This window comes from Sander lucioperca, chromosome 3 (genome assembly GCF_008315115.2).
Source record: "Sander lucioperca isolate FBNREF2018 chromosome 3, SLUC_FBN_1.2, whole genome shotgun sequence".
Taxonomy (NCBI): domain Eukaryota; kingdom Metazoa; phylum Chordata; class Actinopteri; order Perciformes; family Percidae; genus Sander; species Sander lucioperca.
The window spans coordinates 44,872,674-44,888,619 of NC_050175.1; the positions used below are offsets into that span (position 1 = coordinate 44,872,674).

The 15,946-nt window shown below is 41.5% G+C and overlaps 1 protein-coding gene across 9 annotated transcripts in view; it reads right to left on the reverse strand.

Moving 5' to 3' along the window:
* The window catches only part of mtss1lb (MTSS I-BAR domain containing 2b), a 106,996-nt gene that overhangs the window by 30,786 nt on the left and 60,264 nt on the right, over positions 1-15,946 (reverse strand). For all 9 annotated transcript variants that reach the window (XR_004896935.1, XR_004896933.1, XR_004896931.1 and 6 more), the window contains 3 exons: positions 4,152-4,236; positions 2,942-3,033; positions 710-784 (listed from right to left, as the gene is read on the reverse strand). Coding sequence is in view for 1 of the 9 variants with exons in the window: in XM_031290659.2 (XP_031146519.1) it covers positions 710-784; positions 2,942-3,033; positions 4,152-4,236 (252 nt within the window). In the remaining 8 variants the exon portion in view is untranslated. The remainder of the gene's footprint in view (positions 1-709; positions 785-2,941; positions 3,034-4,151; positions 4,237-15,946) is intronic.

The window sequence follows — 15,946 nt, forward strand, 5'->3', positions numbered from 1 at the left end:
AACAAAAGACATAATATATTTAAAAGAAATGTCATTTTGGAAATTTACTTTACAGACATCTTTCTATTATGTATTCATCTGCCTGGCAACTGAATGGAAGCTTCTCCAGAAAGAAAGCACTACTGCTGCATCGCTGAGTGAAGTGAAGTTTCAGGACAAATGAGAAACAACATGCAGTACTGTTGAGCACCACCAGATGGCAATATCAACCTAAAATTGTTTTGACCTAGACTGTATGAAGTCTATGGTTCTTGACCTCGGTGAATGACTCAATTCTCTCTGTGTGTGTGTGTGTGTGTGTGTGTGTGTGTGTGTGTGTGTGTTTGTGTCTGTCTGTGTGTGTTGACACTCAATGCAATTACTGTATTTTGAGTCTGTTTGGTAATGCTTTTATTATGCATCCAAATCAGATACAAACCACAAATCGACATTTGATTCAGTTTTGGCCCAGGGACTGTTGTTGTTGGGGTTGAATCACTATTTACTACCACTAATAGCACCAATGACGAGATCATAATGAAATAACAGAGGTAAAAATGACCTGAAGGTCCAAATATCGACAGCTACAGCACGTAGTCTACACAGAAACACCATAGATACTAGTCAAATCGATTTTGTGAACTTACGACTCTATTTGATGTCTACAACGTGACTTTCTATCTGTTCTGTCATATGTGAGAGGAGCCTGAGCTCGGCTGCTGACTGTTACCTTTACGAGCCTTCTTCTGTAGTTTCATGGTGTCAGATGACTTCTTCTTGATCTCGTGGCGTGACCTCTTGTACTCTTGAAACAAGATAAACAGAGGCGCTTTAGTAACAGGAATGTAAAAGCCCTCTGTATGAACTCTATACTATCTCACAATTCCAATATGAACTTCAATAGAAACGCTCCCAGCAGCTACGAAAGCAAGAGCTCGCTGATAAAGACTTTACATTGATTGGGGCAAACACTGATCCGCAGTGATTACAGTCAGCATTCATCAATATCTTTAAATCAGTCAGTCCAAGCTAACGGTACAGTAAATCTGAAACCAGTAAGATTAATATAAAAGCAGGAGAAACTATCATGAAAGCAATGTATATATATTTGTGAACTTACTATATACAGTAGTATGCGTGACAGAGGAGATTTTCCCTGATCAAGCATGTATTTTAGCAGTCCCTCACTAAACAGCTCTTTGTTGGTTTGTTGTCAGTGTGAACATGGAATGGACTAAAACAACAACAAATATTCTTATTCTGGGCTAACATCTGGTGTGCAAGCACCCTCTGGCTGTGATCAGACTGATAATAGCATTGCATTAAAAACTGTGTTTTGATTCATTTTGGCCACTAGGTTGGTATATGGAAGAACCTGACACAAAGCGCTCCACCCAAAAACCCTGGCTCAGTGTTGTGGTTGTGGTTTGATTCCGTTTGTGCTGTGTGCTTGCTTCCTGTTTCCCTGTTATGTTTCGGTCTCTTCTCTCCCTGTCTCTGTATTCTCGTTCCTTGTCCATGGTTATGTTTCATTTGCCTGTGTTCTTTTCTTCCGTGTTATCTGTTTTGTTTTCCTAGATCCATTCCTTGTGTATGTTTGCATCCTTTACTTCCTGTATTATTTTGTGATGTTTGGTTCCACGTGTCTTTGTCTAGCTTTGTTTCCTGTTGAGTCTGATTAGTCCCTGATGTGTTTCACCTGTTCCTCGTCAGCCCTCACGTCACCTGTCCCTCGTTACCACCCTCCTCTCCTTGTGTACATTATGCTACGTTTACATGTGGCCGGCTATTTTCATGAAAACGGACATTTCAACCTCCGTTTTGAAAAATAACATTGTGCACTGCTGTCAGTTTTCAGAAAAGTGTTCGTTTACACGTACCCGTGTATATATGCCGTCAATGCCGTCAAGAGCATGCCAAACCTGTAGGTGGCAGTGTAACGAGAAGCTCAAGCCCACGTTAGCCAATCAGAATCCCGAAAATAGCAACAACAGCAACGAATCACTTCCTCTCTCTTCTTTTCCTCACTTCCTCGGCTGCCTAAACCTCCATTTGTCTCAGTTTACATGCAAACGTGCAAACAAAGTTTTTCAAAATCACCACTCTGGCTGGAGTTTTTAGAAATAATCGTTTTCAGAGGCCAATTCTCCGTTTGCGTGTAAATGAAGGGCACAAACGAAGGAAAATGTCTCAGTTTTTCAAAATAACCATGTAGCCTACGTGTAAACAGGGTATTAGTCTGTTCTTTTGTTCAGTGTCAGATTGTCTGCATTCATTCCAATCTGTGTATTCCTAGTGTGTAGTTCCCTCCAGTTAGTTCTCTTTCTAGTGGTTTTGTTTTTGTATTTTGCTTTGTTGTCTGTTTTTGGATCTAGCTTGTGTATTAAACCTCACCTTTTGTCCAATCCATTTGCCTACATGTCTCCTGATTTTGGGTCTTCCTTTTGAATGTGCTAACTATGACATTTTTGCAACATCATCCGGGAATATCTTGCTTTTATATATTGAATAATTGCAAGCACACATTCATGGTAGATTACTTTGTAATGTCAATCGTGAACCTCGTCTACCTCGCGATTGTTAAGACGATAACCTTCGACAATCATGAATCCTCTCTCATCATACATTACAATCAGCTGTGCATGGTTTTGGGGGCTGAAAGGCATTCAAACTCATGAAAATATTACTCAAACTGGACTTTAGGGATAATATTTCATTGTTTGCAATGCATGCATGCAATGCTTTTTTGGTTCAAACAGTTACAAGGACATGATGCGAATACGAATACTGTCTGATTACACTTTTGTTTGATCCAACCTTTACAGTGGTCAATAAGCTACAAAGCAGAACCTCACAAGGCAGGTACTTTTTTGTAAGCTATGCAGCAGGGAAGATATGGGGCTAGAACTTAGTAATACATTGGTTTCATGAATTAGCATGAAAACCTGCAATGTTTGTGTACCTTTGGCATGATCCTTATCCAACTGGTTGGCTGTCTTCTTCCAGTCCTCAATCTTGTCCTGGAGAGGAGTGATCAGACTCTCCATCAAAGCACTGTGGGAGAGATTTAAGAGGAACGTACATAATTAGGAGACAGCGTAGACACAGCGCCAATAAGTGCTGCCTTGTTTCACTCAAAATCAATTCTAGGACAAATATTTTATAGATATAGACTGACTTAAGCAGGATGTATGCTTCTGTGGTTGGCTCCACGCAGAGGTTTCGCCATAGCCTACGTAAGTGGCCTGAAGTTTATACTTGTGCGTTGGTGTGTGCGTCGATCTCTTTGAGAGAATAGCACAGCCGGCATGTATGTGTGCGTAGGGAGTGTGTGGTAGAGGGAGTGAGAGAGTGACGGTGATTAGCTTCAGAGCGAGTAGTGACTCTAGAGTCATAGTGAGAGAAACAAAGTGTCTCCCCTGTGCTTTCCGACCATGGTCGGAAAATCTGTAGCAGGAAAAGTTAACCCTCTCCTTGATTTCATGTTTTTTATGGAGAAGGAGAACCCGGAAATGAGTAGTGGGAAATGCGACGCTACGAAGCTACGGCCAAGCTGACCAATCGCAGTTTTTGTGGTCTGCGTCGCCGCAACGTGTGGTTCCATTTTTGAGAGGTGCACGTACCACGGCTTTGATTTAACGCAGAAGTATAAATTGTCCTTTAGTGTGCCAAGCCCCACTGAAAATGAGACGTTTCTGGAATGAGATCCTTACACATAATTCCCTCCATGACACACAATAGCTTTTAGATTGACTCAGTCTTCAAAGGGACCCGTGTCATTACCATGGCTATACAGTAGATCATCATCATTATCCTCACCATTATTGTAATAGCTTGTGCCGTGGAAAAGTCATTAGACAGTAGAGAATGAAGGAAAAGCCAAAACAATGGTTGAAAACAGACTGGGTGAAAGTTCCAGAGTGGTCTGTGTTGTGTGCCAATTTCACATAATTTCAATATGTACAGACAGAGCAATGTTCCTAATGGAATCCATACAGCTGACAAGCTGGCAACCTCACCAAGCACTAAACCAAGGTCAGCTTTAGATGAAAACATATGAAAGATCCTGATGGGCTACAGAGTGAGCTCAACAAAGGAAGGAAAGGAAGCAAAGGAAGGAGGTTAAGAAGGACAGAAATGGTGAGAAGGAAAGGAAGGAAAGGAAATCTTACTTGGTGAACTGGCGAAGTTTGGCCTCAATGCTGCGATGCCTCATGCACATCCTGGTCAGAGCTGAACCGATATCTCTGGTTGCCCCTGAAAACACAAAACATCCAGGTTCATATGATGAAACACACACAGACATAATTACTCATACATATGCTATAAGAGTCCCATTGCACATTTACCACTGAAGGTTTCTGTTCCACAAAAAAGACACAAAGCTGCGATCAATATTTAGATTACAGCTATTAGCGTGCTGTGTAATGTAAATGGTGGTAAAAGCATTGTATTCTTCAAACAGATGAACGACTACCAAGCTTTTGTACCCTTTTACATTCAGCCAGTATTTAGACAAGAGCCTGATCTACCTCTCGTAGATACCACACACACACATACGGTTTCGTCTAAATAAAGTGTCTTGTGAGTGTGTGTTTGTGTGAGAGCCAAGCGCTCAGGGACCCAGTTTCGTGAGCAGCTAACCTGCAACTGTAAACACCAGTCTAATTTAAGGCGAGAGTAGATCCATGTGGAAAACGCTGACCCTGGAGTTAAAGTCAGTTTAACTGATGGCAGACACTACTAACTTCCAAACAAGGCGCTTAGCGCTGTACAGGTGGAAAGCCCACAAGTAAAACTTCACTCTCATGCTATCTACAGACTTTCCAGCAGAGGTTTGGCTTATATAGTAGTTGGTGCCTCGAGAATACCGTAATCACTGCTGCCATTGAAATGTACACACTGGAAAATTCAGATTAAACAGCAGCCAAATGGGATTTCCTCGAGAGACACTGTTTATCATCAGGGCTTATACAGGCTTACACAGTTAAATGCAGGGAGTGCAGAAGGAGGAAGGTTGTTATTCTAAATGGTAAATAGATTAATATTTTCATCCATATTTGTATTTGAACAGATTAGGGGGATGGGAAACTTCAATCAATAATTTCTGAGTGAATATGATACAACTTTTTCAGTTACACCAACATGTGCAGTGACCATATTGTTAAAGAAATGAATCAAGCAACTCTGTTGTTTAACTTAGCCGCCAACATTGTTTATGTGCTCTTAACTTGTCTGACAATGTTCAAGTTTCAAAGTGCAAACACAGTTACTGAGTTCAGATTTTTTATTTTTTTTTTAACTCGTCAATGGTGGAACACAAAACTCCAGTTTCCTGCACAAAGTCAGACGCGCTACATGCCAATCCACGACCACGACCTCTACACCTTCTCTACATAAAAGGCAGACTACTTCCAGCACTGAACATTGGTATTCCTTAGGATACTGGGTTGAGCACATGGTGTATATAATTGATGAAAATAGTGTAATTACTAGAAAAAAGAGCTTTTTTTTATGTTTTATGTCATACAAGGTTAGAACTTAACCTACTGTTTTACATTTAAACATTAACTAACATGAAGCAGTTCATATGCAGATGTTAAAATTGCATTATCTCCTACGTTAGATTTTCGTAATACTCAGCTCTAAAGTGAGATTTCTTCTGGTTGTACTTTACGCGTGTGTGTCCCCATGCTGGCCTTGGTCTGATCATCCATAATGCCTTGCTCCTGAGCATCTTAATTTCATTTCCTCACCAGCCAGTATGTAGATTCAAACCAGAAACCTTTTGATTAAAACAATCAAATACTCACATATGTTACCACATACAGACACTTACAAATGCCAAAACACACACACACACACACACACACACACACACACACACACACACACACACACACACACACACACACACACACAGAGAATACTTGCACTGTGTGTTGTTCACATCCAGAGAGAAGTGCTCCATTCATAATTAACAAATTCCTCCCTCACGCCTCCTGTTCTACCCGGCAACCATTCATTAAAGCAGAACCACCCTCCCCACGCATGCACACACACACACACACACACACACACACACACACACACACACACACACACACACACACACACACAGTTTACACCATGCATGCCGATCAGTTGTACAACTGAAGCAGTATTTTGAACTGTGTGATCCAATCCCAAATCAATAAGTAGATATTAAAACTGCTGTGGGTAGAGATTGAAGAAAAGTCAAAACTAATGAAGAGAGAAAGTGATATTTTGTATCGAAGGAAAAAGGAATATTGGGAAAGGAATGGGAGAGGAAGAGATGGAGGGAAGATGAGAGAGCATGAAGACGAAAGGGGTCGCATTGCACATTTTAATGAGTTCACTGCTGGCGAGAGAAACATGGGACTTGAGTTACAGCCAAGTGCGTGTGTGTGTGTGTGTGTGTGTGTGTGTGTGTGTGTGTGTGTGTGTGTGTGTGTGTGTGTGTGTGTCTGTGTGTTTGATCTCTACATTTATGATGGTCTTCTTCCTGTTTGCCTGTTATTACCATGCCTTTCAGACTCCACAGGAGATCAACAACGTCACAAAACACACACTACATCTGGAATACAGCTACTGTGTGTGTGTGTGTGTGTGTGTAAGTCAGTGTTCATTTGCCTCCAATGCAAATCAACATGTTTCATCACCTTATTTGAACTAAAAGAGGCCTAGCAATGGCTGGGACCACGCTACGCCTGGCTTGTTGTTTATGCAAGATTACCAAAACAAGTTAAAAATGCATTTTTTATGTTGAATCAATTCTGTTTTACTGTATGTCAATGAGGGTTAGTGGTTGACTGGATCAACGGAAGTATATTTCCTGGATAATTTCCTGACATCCCTCACCTACCGCTCTCTGTGTGTTGCCGTAGTCAAACATTGTTCGCTTCGGGAAACAACAACAACAAACCTCATGCTAGCAAGCTACACTTTGAAAAGTTTTGAAGAAAATTTGGATTGTGCAATAAGGCAGGCCTGCTTGGTTCTTTCGGGAAATAAATGTAAAGATTTACAAAGAATACGTTTATGGCATTCACTCTCTAACTGGGATATTTTGGGACTGATTAGTGGGATTGCTGTGGACGAAGTACACACAGGGATACACTGGTAAGAGCCAATTACGTTTAACCATCTATCCAGCCATGGGCATAGCACAACATTCTGGGCCCTGCAGAAAGGCATTTTCTATGGGCCCCTCCCCGCATCCACAGCTATTCATTCTAGCATATTTTTGGGCCCTCCTCACATGAGGGCCCTGGGTACTCAGTCCCCTTTTTACCCCCAGTCCGACGCCCCTGTATCCAGCTAATTTAAATAGCTCACGTTACTGTATTGTGTGAACAGTTGTATGCAGTTTTCTTTTGCGGGGTGCAAATGTTCCACCAAAACAAGTTCCTTCCCGAGACTATTTAGCAGAGCCACCGTCGCTGCGCCCAGGACGATTGTGATTGGTTTAAAGACATTTTTTTCTCCTATACCAGAATGTATATGTGGTGTAGCCAGACTCCACAGAGCGGGGACATAGGTCTGGCAATGTGAGACTAGTGGTTCACATACTGTAAGTCAATGAGGTTGTAATAACTATTAGCAAGAAGCATCTCCCCGAAAAAGAAAAAGAAAACAGAGTGAAGAAAGACAAAACCCAGCCAAGGTACTGAAAACCCTTGTACCATTGTTTCAGAGATGTAGTATAATGTATGAGTTTGTAAAACCACGTTGGTGATGAATCAAATGTACTATATGCAGCACTGCGTTTTGTCACCTGAGGTAGTTAAGCATTAAATTTTGGTCAAATCAAAAGAAGTACAGCGTCAATAATCATGAACAGATCTGATCATATTTAGTCAGAGTCTAGTCTTAAGTCTTAGTCTGGCAAAGTAAAGTAACAATTATTCCTCGTTACCTAGCAACTGACAGGTTTGTTACGGTTTCCATGACAGCGCAGATCTTGGCCTGTTGCTAAGGTGAAAATCAGAGTGTTTGTTGCTAAGGTCAAATTGTACCTTTGAAAACAAATGTCTGAACTTCACTGCAAGAAAGAGACTGAAGGACAGAGAGGGAATACCACACACACACACACACACACACACACACACACACACACACACACACACACACACACATATGCACGCACGCACGAACACACACAAAAACTAACCTCATTGTGAAAACCGGAAGAGGGCTTAGAGCAGAGAGAGTGGGAACAGGAACACATAAACCAACACACACACACTCTCACACATTTTAACAGTTGTATTATAGTACATGTACAATGACACTGTTATGCTAGCGGCCATTCAACTGTGGATCACAAATTAGGATCTAGATGTACAAGAAACATTCCAAATAGCCGTTTTTTTTATTTTATTTTAAAAGTTAAAAGCTTTTGGAGAGATTTTACCATCAAACTAATAACTCTTCACACACTCTGTCCCTTCAGCACGGAAGCAGGACTGCCCAGAGACCACCAGCCACACATCAGCTTGTTAATATCCTGGAGCGATTACAGTTCCTTTATGATAACAGTTACACTCACAAACACACAGATATGCTGTTGTATACTGTTGCTTTCCCAGAGAATATCAATGAGTCTCTGTAAACAGTCTGCACTCTAATGATAACATGCTCTCTCTCTCTCTCTCTCTCTCTCTCTCTCTCTCTCTCTCTCTCTCTCTCTCTCTCTCTCTCTCTCTGTGTGTCTTTGCCTGGGGCATCTGTGGCCTTCCCACCCGTGCATCTCCATGGCAACTATTATCTATAATCTTGCAGAGGGATTCGTCAGCCTCTGTCTTTCCATTTGCTGTGCAATGCAAGCAAACATGCCACTGCAAAAGTGAACAGTAGTGATGACCAGACGCCCATTTGGCCAAAATGTATCCAGCATGAATATGTGTGTGTGTGTGTGTGTGTAGTGTGTCTAGCCCTTTTTTTTATGTCTCACCAGGTGATGGGAAAAAGTAAAAAAACAGCCAGTCATTATTGGAAAATACTTACACAGCCTTGTTGAATACTTGATTCTGAATGGTCAATCATGCAAGTGAGTATAACAGACCGTTGCTTTGTATAACAGACCGCTGCTAAGTATAACAGACCATTGCCATGGACAGAGTTTTGATCATAGAATATGGCGGGCCATTTTCAAATCAATATTGTTTTTATATCAATATTTGTGCTCATACGGAGCTAATAGTGCTGATCCCAAAGGGAGAGAGAGGGTGGGGAAAATGCGGACTGCTAACAGAGCTAATGGCAACAGTGCAAACAGAGAATTAGTTAGCTTCATGGTTAGCTCACTCACCGGGGTGACCTGGCTTCTGCTGGAGAGCCATGCTCATCGGCGGTAAAGTTAACTGTCCCGACTGAGACGCAGGCGTTATCAACTGGTAACCTCTGTATGCGTACCGTGTAATAAGCGGGATAATGGTAGAGGGAGCCGGTCATTATTGCGAATTAGAATCCAGACAGGGTGATGCAAGTCCTGCAATAAAATATGTTGACAATATGTTGGACAATATGTTACACACACACACACACACACACACACACACACACACAGATGTTGAGGCTTTTAGTCATGTTAACATAAATGGCAGATAATACAGTTTGGACATCTGCTTTGTTACGCTGTTACACTAACGTTATGGTGGTCCCCCTATAGCACCAGTCTCTAAATATTCACTGTGTCTTCTATTTACTTTGGTTAAACCCTGTATGACTGACAATTTCAAAAATGTGCTTCCCATTTAGACACAAGCCTCTGGCTCAGTGTTCACATTAAATTGTGAAATTGCCCAGTCAACCAATAGAAAAAGTGATTTGGAAATTGTGTTTGGAAATAGAAATCATTATTGGAGCAATGTGTCATAGGCCTACTCTGTTTCTACAATATTACACTACCAGACTACGGATCGCAGCATTGCTCTTATACACTCAAGACTTTGCTCTGCACTCTGGACAATTTTCTGACGGAAGGCTAATGTGCTCCCAAGGCATCGTCCAAATGTGACATCTGCCCATGTGTGCAAAGACACAGCAGAACCTTTAAAGTACTTTTTTTCATGAAAATCCTTGACATCTGCAGACCTGTCACCACCAACTTGTGGACTACTATAATACCTGACCAATACTGGAACCCTAACCCCTAACCCTTTTTTGAAACTTAAGTACATAAAAAAAAACAATCTAGACATGGATCCCTTATATTCATTTTCGCCGAGCTGGGTAGGTGCCAGTTCCCCTCCAGGGCACTGCTCAGGTGCCCTTGAGCAAGGCACCAACCCCCAACTACTTTGCCTGCCCAAGGGCAGCCCCCTTGCTCTGACATCTCTCCATTTAATTCATGTGTATAGGGCCTGTGTGTGTGTGTGTGTGTGTGTGTGTGTGTGTGTGTGTGTGTGTGTGTGTGTATTTTAGGCCTGTGTGTGTAATGTGAATATAAACATAGTGAACATTTTGTATTTCCCCTTGTGGATTAAAATGTATTCTTTTAAAAAAACTATATACTGGTTACACTGTTTCTAAATTGCTTCAAACCTAGTTTGGCATGTCTGTACTGCAACCTTTTGTTATTTATTGTTCGACATATACACCACTAGTGATATACTTTGTACATGTATCTGCAGTAAGCTAATACTGTATCGTGCTGGCTTATTTATTGGTCTAGCCCAATAATGGACATAACCTAGACAGTTACATATAAACACAAGCAGTGTGCACACATATCAAAGCAGTGAGACAGAGTCAGCTTAAAGCATGTACTTGTTACCTTAATGAGCAGCAGCTCCTCCAAATTTCTGTCAATCAGTACAGCCCACTTCCAAAAACAAACACCTGTCTGCTGCTCTCATTAACTAAGACAGCATCTGCTCTTTTTGCTGTAAGCTTTGAAAACCCAAATGTTTATGCATTCTCTCAGATGAATAGGCATACAGTATGACCACATGTCCTTGACAAGCATGTCAACAAGCCGAATTCCGAATAATGAACAAGATTCCGTTACAGTTTTGTATGGGTGATTCATGCATTGAGGGAACCTATTATGTATGAGACAAGGTAATGTATTGCGACTTGAACCCCTTCAGGCTGATTCAAGACCTCCTGCGTCACCCTGTTGGGGTTCTAATTAGTAATAATGGCCGACTCACTCTACATTATCCTGCCTGCGTCCTGAACAGGACGGTTAACTTTAGCGCTGATGAGCGCGGCTCTCCGGCAGAAGCCAGGTAATGCTCAGTTGCACTGTTGCCATTAGCTCTGTTAGCTGTCTCCGTTTCCGCCACCCTCTCTCTCCCTTTGTTATCCACTGATCAGCGCTATGGGCTCCGTACAAGCAGAAATATCGATCTAAAAACGGTTGTATTAATTTAAAAATAGTCCTTCGAGTCTATGATCAGAACTCCGTCCATTGGAACGATCTGTTATACTTAGCAACGATCTGTTATAATTAGCAACGGTTTGTTGCAAAGAAAATACCAGACCGCTGTGATCAACCAGAATCGAGTACTCAACAAGGCTGTGAAATAATTTGTTGTAATCAGCTAGGAGCCGTGTTGCGTTAGCAGATGTTAATATTTAGTGTCAAAACACACACACAAATGACCCTGATCTCTAGGAGCAGTCAGTTGTCTACTAAACTGTATGACCAATGCAAGGGCACAGGCCCAGATATCGGAATGGGAAGATGTGTGTGTGTGTGTGTGTGTGTGTGTGTGTGTGTGTGTGTGTGTGTGTGTGTGTGTGTGTTCTTGTTTAACTATATTCGTGGGGTCCAAAAACCAGGAATACAGTATACTTGTGGGGTCCGGACAGCTTTGAGGGCCAAAATGCTGGACCCCACAATTTTAAAGGGCTGTTTGAGGGTTAAGACTTGGTTTTAGGATTAGGGTTAGAATTAGGTTATGGTTAGGGTGAGGGTAAGGGTTAAGGTTAGGCATTTAGTTGTGATGGTTAAGGTTAGGGTAAGGGGCTAGGGAATGCATTATGTCAATGACGGGTCCCCACAAAGATAGTAAAACGCACTGTGTGTGTGTGTGTGTGTGTGTGTGTGTGTGTGTGTGTGGATGGATTTTTATCCACACATACACTCACTGACCGATACCCTAACTATTGAATACTGGCAATAAGGCAGTGTTGCAAAGTAGGTGGAAGAGAAAAGGAGGAATGGAAGGAGGAAGAGACTATCAGAAAGAGGAAGAGATAAAGGATGTAGTAGGTGATATAAGGAGCTGGAGGAGGAACATGGAGTCGGGGATGACGGTGCTCTTGTGTCTCGGGTGGCATAACAAGGAGGGAGAGTTAATGCCAGAGCAAGTGAGGCTGCAGTTGCCAAGGTTACAGACGTCTGCAGCAAGTGCCAATTTGTTCCCCTGACACCAGCATCTCTGTGGTGACACAGCAACAATAAAATGGGAGAGGGTTAGACCAAAAGAAAGACAGGCAGGGAGAGACAAAGAAGGAGGTGAATGATGAGGAGACAGATTAAAGAGGGGAAGGCATGCAGACGCAGCAGGGAGACTGCAGTAGTACTGTAGCAGCGCCAGATAAAGCAGAATAATGCATGAGGCCTAGATTCTCTTTTCACTACCAAAACAAGTCAAAGATCGCTTTCCAAGACAACCAGACAGCCAGTCACCCCGGCCAAAACAAGCCACACTTCTCTAAAACAACACCATCTACACAACAGTGTATTCCAGACTAAATCCTGCACAGCAAACCTCAAATACCGCATGCTGGAGGAATGCATTACAGCATGAAACATTATACTTAAGCAATAAGCCACAAGAGGCCGTCGTTTGGAAGGATTGTAATTGAGGAGAAAACGAGTGGTCACAGTGTAAAAGCTCATTAGGTTTATTAATCAATAACGCAGCTTAACAATGTGGTGAGCAAGTAATATTGTGAGGGATGATAGTCGGCAGTGACCTAATGATGTGATAGGTCCAGTTTACACAGCTGACCTGAACCCTGTTGCAACACACAGCTTCACAAGACATACAGCTGTTGACTTGTGTGTTGTTACAGCCAGTGCATAAATTTTAAATGAGCTCATGGCGATTTTGTTTCCTTGTCTGCTGTCTGCTTAGATCAAAGGCAGGAGCAGTAAAGGTTTTCACAAGGAATAAGGGCAGGGTATGCTCAAAACAAATGTCCCCTCTGTTGAGCTCTATCAGCAACTTAGCACTGTAGGAACAAGTCAACGACTCTTACCCAAACCATACAGTATACTGTGTATTGTGGCTATGTTATCCTATATGTCAGTAAAACATTGCATCACAATTATCACAACTCTTCTCCAGTACACCATACTTTTTAAAAAGTATTAAAATTAATTTTAAAAAAGGTATGTAAGTGCAGAGCTTACCTCGACAGTATATGTAACCTGGTTTGACCTCTAACTCAAACTGGGCATTTTGTAGGTGCTGGAATGTAACTAAGTACATGTACTCAACTACTGTGATTAAGTACACATTTGAGGTACTTGTACTTTAATGGAGTATTTCCATTTTATTCTACCTTATACTTCTAGTCCACTACATCTTAGAGGTAAATATTGTACATTTTACTGCACTACATTTGTCTGACAGCTTTAGTTCATCTCCTTCCTGTCCCATGTATCTCTTTGGATATGTCCATTTTGAATGTTTGTAATGAACTGAAGGATGAAGTGTTTCTTAACGTGTCGAGAAAATTCTGTCACTTCTTAAGCTGCATTGTCACAAAGCTGAACACTGGGCTGCTTTTCTGACACTATGAGAAGTTGACTTTTTAGAGACACGGGGTTCTCACACGACAGCAACGCGACACGATGATGATCTTATTGAATATGATGCATTGCTGTAGATTAAAGTACCCAACAGTATATAAAGGAGTGAAAATGAGCACAACCTTAAACATCTAATCATGAATGAATCCAGAAATATCAGATATAATAGGAAAACGTTGACAGGGAACACTTTACTGCACAGTGAGTACTTTTACTTTTGATGCTTTAAGTGCATTTTGCTAATAATATTTACATACTTTTACTGAAGTAAGGGTTTCAATGCATGACTTTTACTTGTATTGGAGTATTTATATAGTGTGATATTACTAGTTTTACTTAAGTAGAGATCTGAATACTTCTTTCAGCAACATATTTTGTGAACCAAAATTCAGAAAATATCACAAGCTTTAACAGGACTGGCGCGCGTGCGCGCGCACACACACACACACACACACACACACACACACACACACACACACACACACACACACACACACACCACAACATGCCAGCTTTGACCTCTGACCCCCTCCCTGGACCCATGACAAGTCATGGCGAGGTTACTTCCTGTCAAAACACATCTCTCCACCCCAACTGCTGTTGCTATGGTGACAGGAGGATAAGATTGCCAATGACATAAACTGACAAACACTCTCAGGGCTAAAAAGGTGACAACACAAATTAGCTGTTTTCCTTGAACTTTTGCTACTTTTTCATTCACATATTTCCCGCGCCATTTTTGAATATTTTCAATGTTGAAAATGAGTGTTACTGTTTGCCCCTTATTTGCCCTTTTCTGTTGATTTTTTGTTGAATCTCCCTCCAGTTAGTACATCATTTTTTCAAATATTTTGAAGGAAAAATAGTAGCGTTTGTTTGTTTTTGATATTTTAATTCAAATTAATGGCAAAAACCCCTGCTGCTGTTTATCAGAAACAGTCCTCAGCGACCCATCACGTTGGATAGTGTCTGCTGTGATGAACCTGAACAATCGCTGTTCTGGTCCAGTCTGGCTGATTTCCACAGCCAGTCAGATCTGTCCCCTGTCGCCTCAAACAGCACACAGCATTACAGTAATAAATCATTTTGACATGGTGTGGACACAACAACAACAAATCTCTTTATCTGTCCAATCTATTTTCATTCATGGGGCAAAATAATTAAGTACACTGTATGTTCAGCTTACGGGGATCGCCTGCTGCTTTCACGAAATAGACAGAAAATGTACAAGATTTACAGTATGACATAGTGACTTAGACTTAGAAACTTAGACTTTTCTTTATTGATCCTTTTGGGATGACTCCCGCAAGGAAATTAAATATCCAGCAGCAGATTTTAGCAGCATACAAACAAAACACTCTTTAAATAAAGAGGTATAGAAAACAAAAAAAAACAGTATAAGAATAACAATATACATAGACTTTTAGCTAAATATTTATTTACAAAAAGTAAACAAACAGTAAAACAACAATAAACTACAGATAAATATATAGATATATAAGCATAAATTAGAAGTTAAGAGCAGTTAGAGTGTCCAGGTATGTATGTGAGTAGATTATAAAATTATTGCACAGTGAATGAGTGAGTGAGTGAGTGAGTGAGTGAGTGAGTGAGTGGCTACCACTCCTTCCCTTCCTTCCTGTTATGTCCTCTTTACCCTATTTCCTCCTCCCCCAAGTGATGAGTTGTAGAGTATGATGGCATGAGGGACAGAGGAGTTCTTGAGTCTGTTGGTCCTGCACTTGGGAAGGAGCAGCCTTCCACTGAACAGGCTCCTCTGATTGCTGATGACGGTGTGCAGGGGGTGGCTGCCATTGTCAGTAATGTTCAGCAGTTTGTCCAGTGTCCTCCTCTCTGCCACCGTCACCAGTGAGTCCAGCTTCATGCCGACGACAGAGCCGGCCCGCCTGATCAGTTTATTCAGTCTGGAGGTGTCCTTCTTGTTGACTTGTTGATTTCGCACATTAAAGAAAAACAGACCGTGAGTGGAACATTCACATTTCTCTCTTGGTGATGTCGTCTAATGTGTGGAATGACAGAAAACATATAGCATGGATGCCAGCCCAACTTAGCCCCGCCCACAACATTTGAGGTCGGGAAGCTCAGTCTGGACTTGATCCGTTGTGGAGCAACTATGCTCGAACCAGAGCTGTTTAGACCAATCAAATT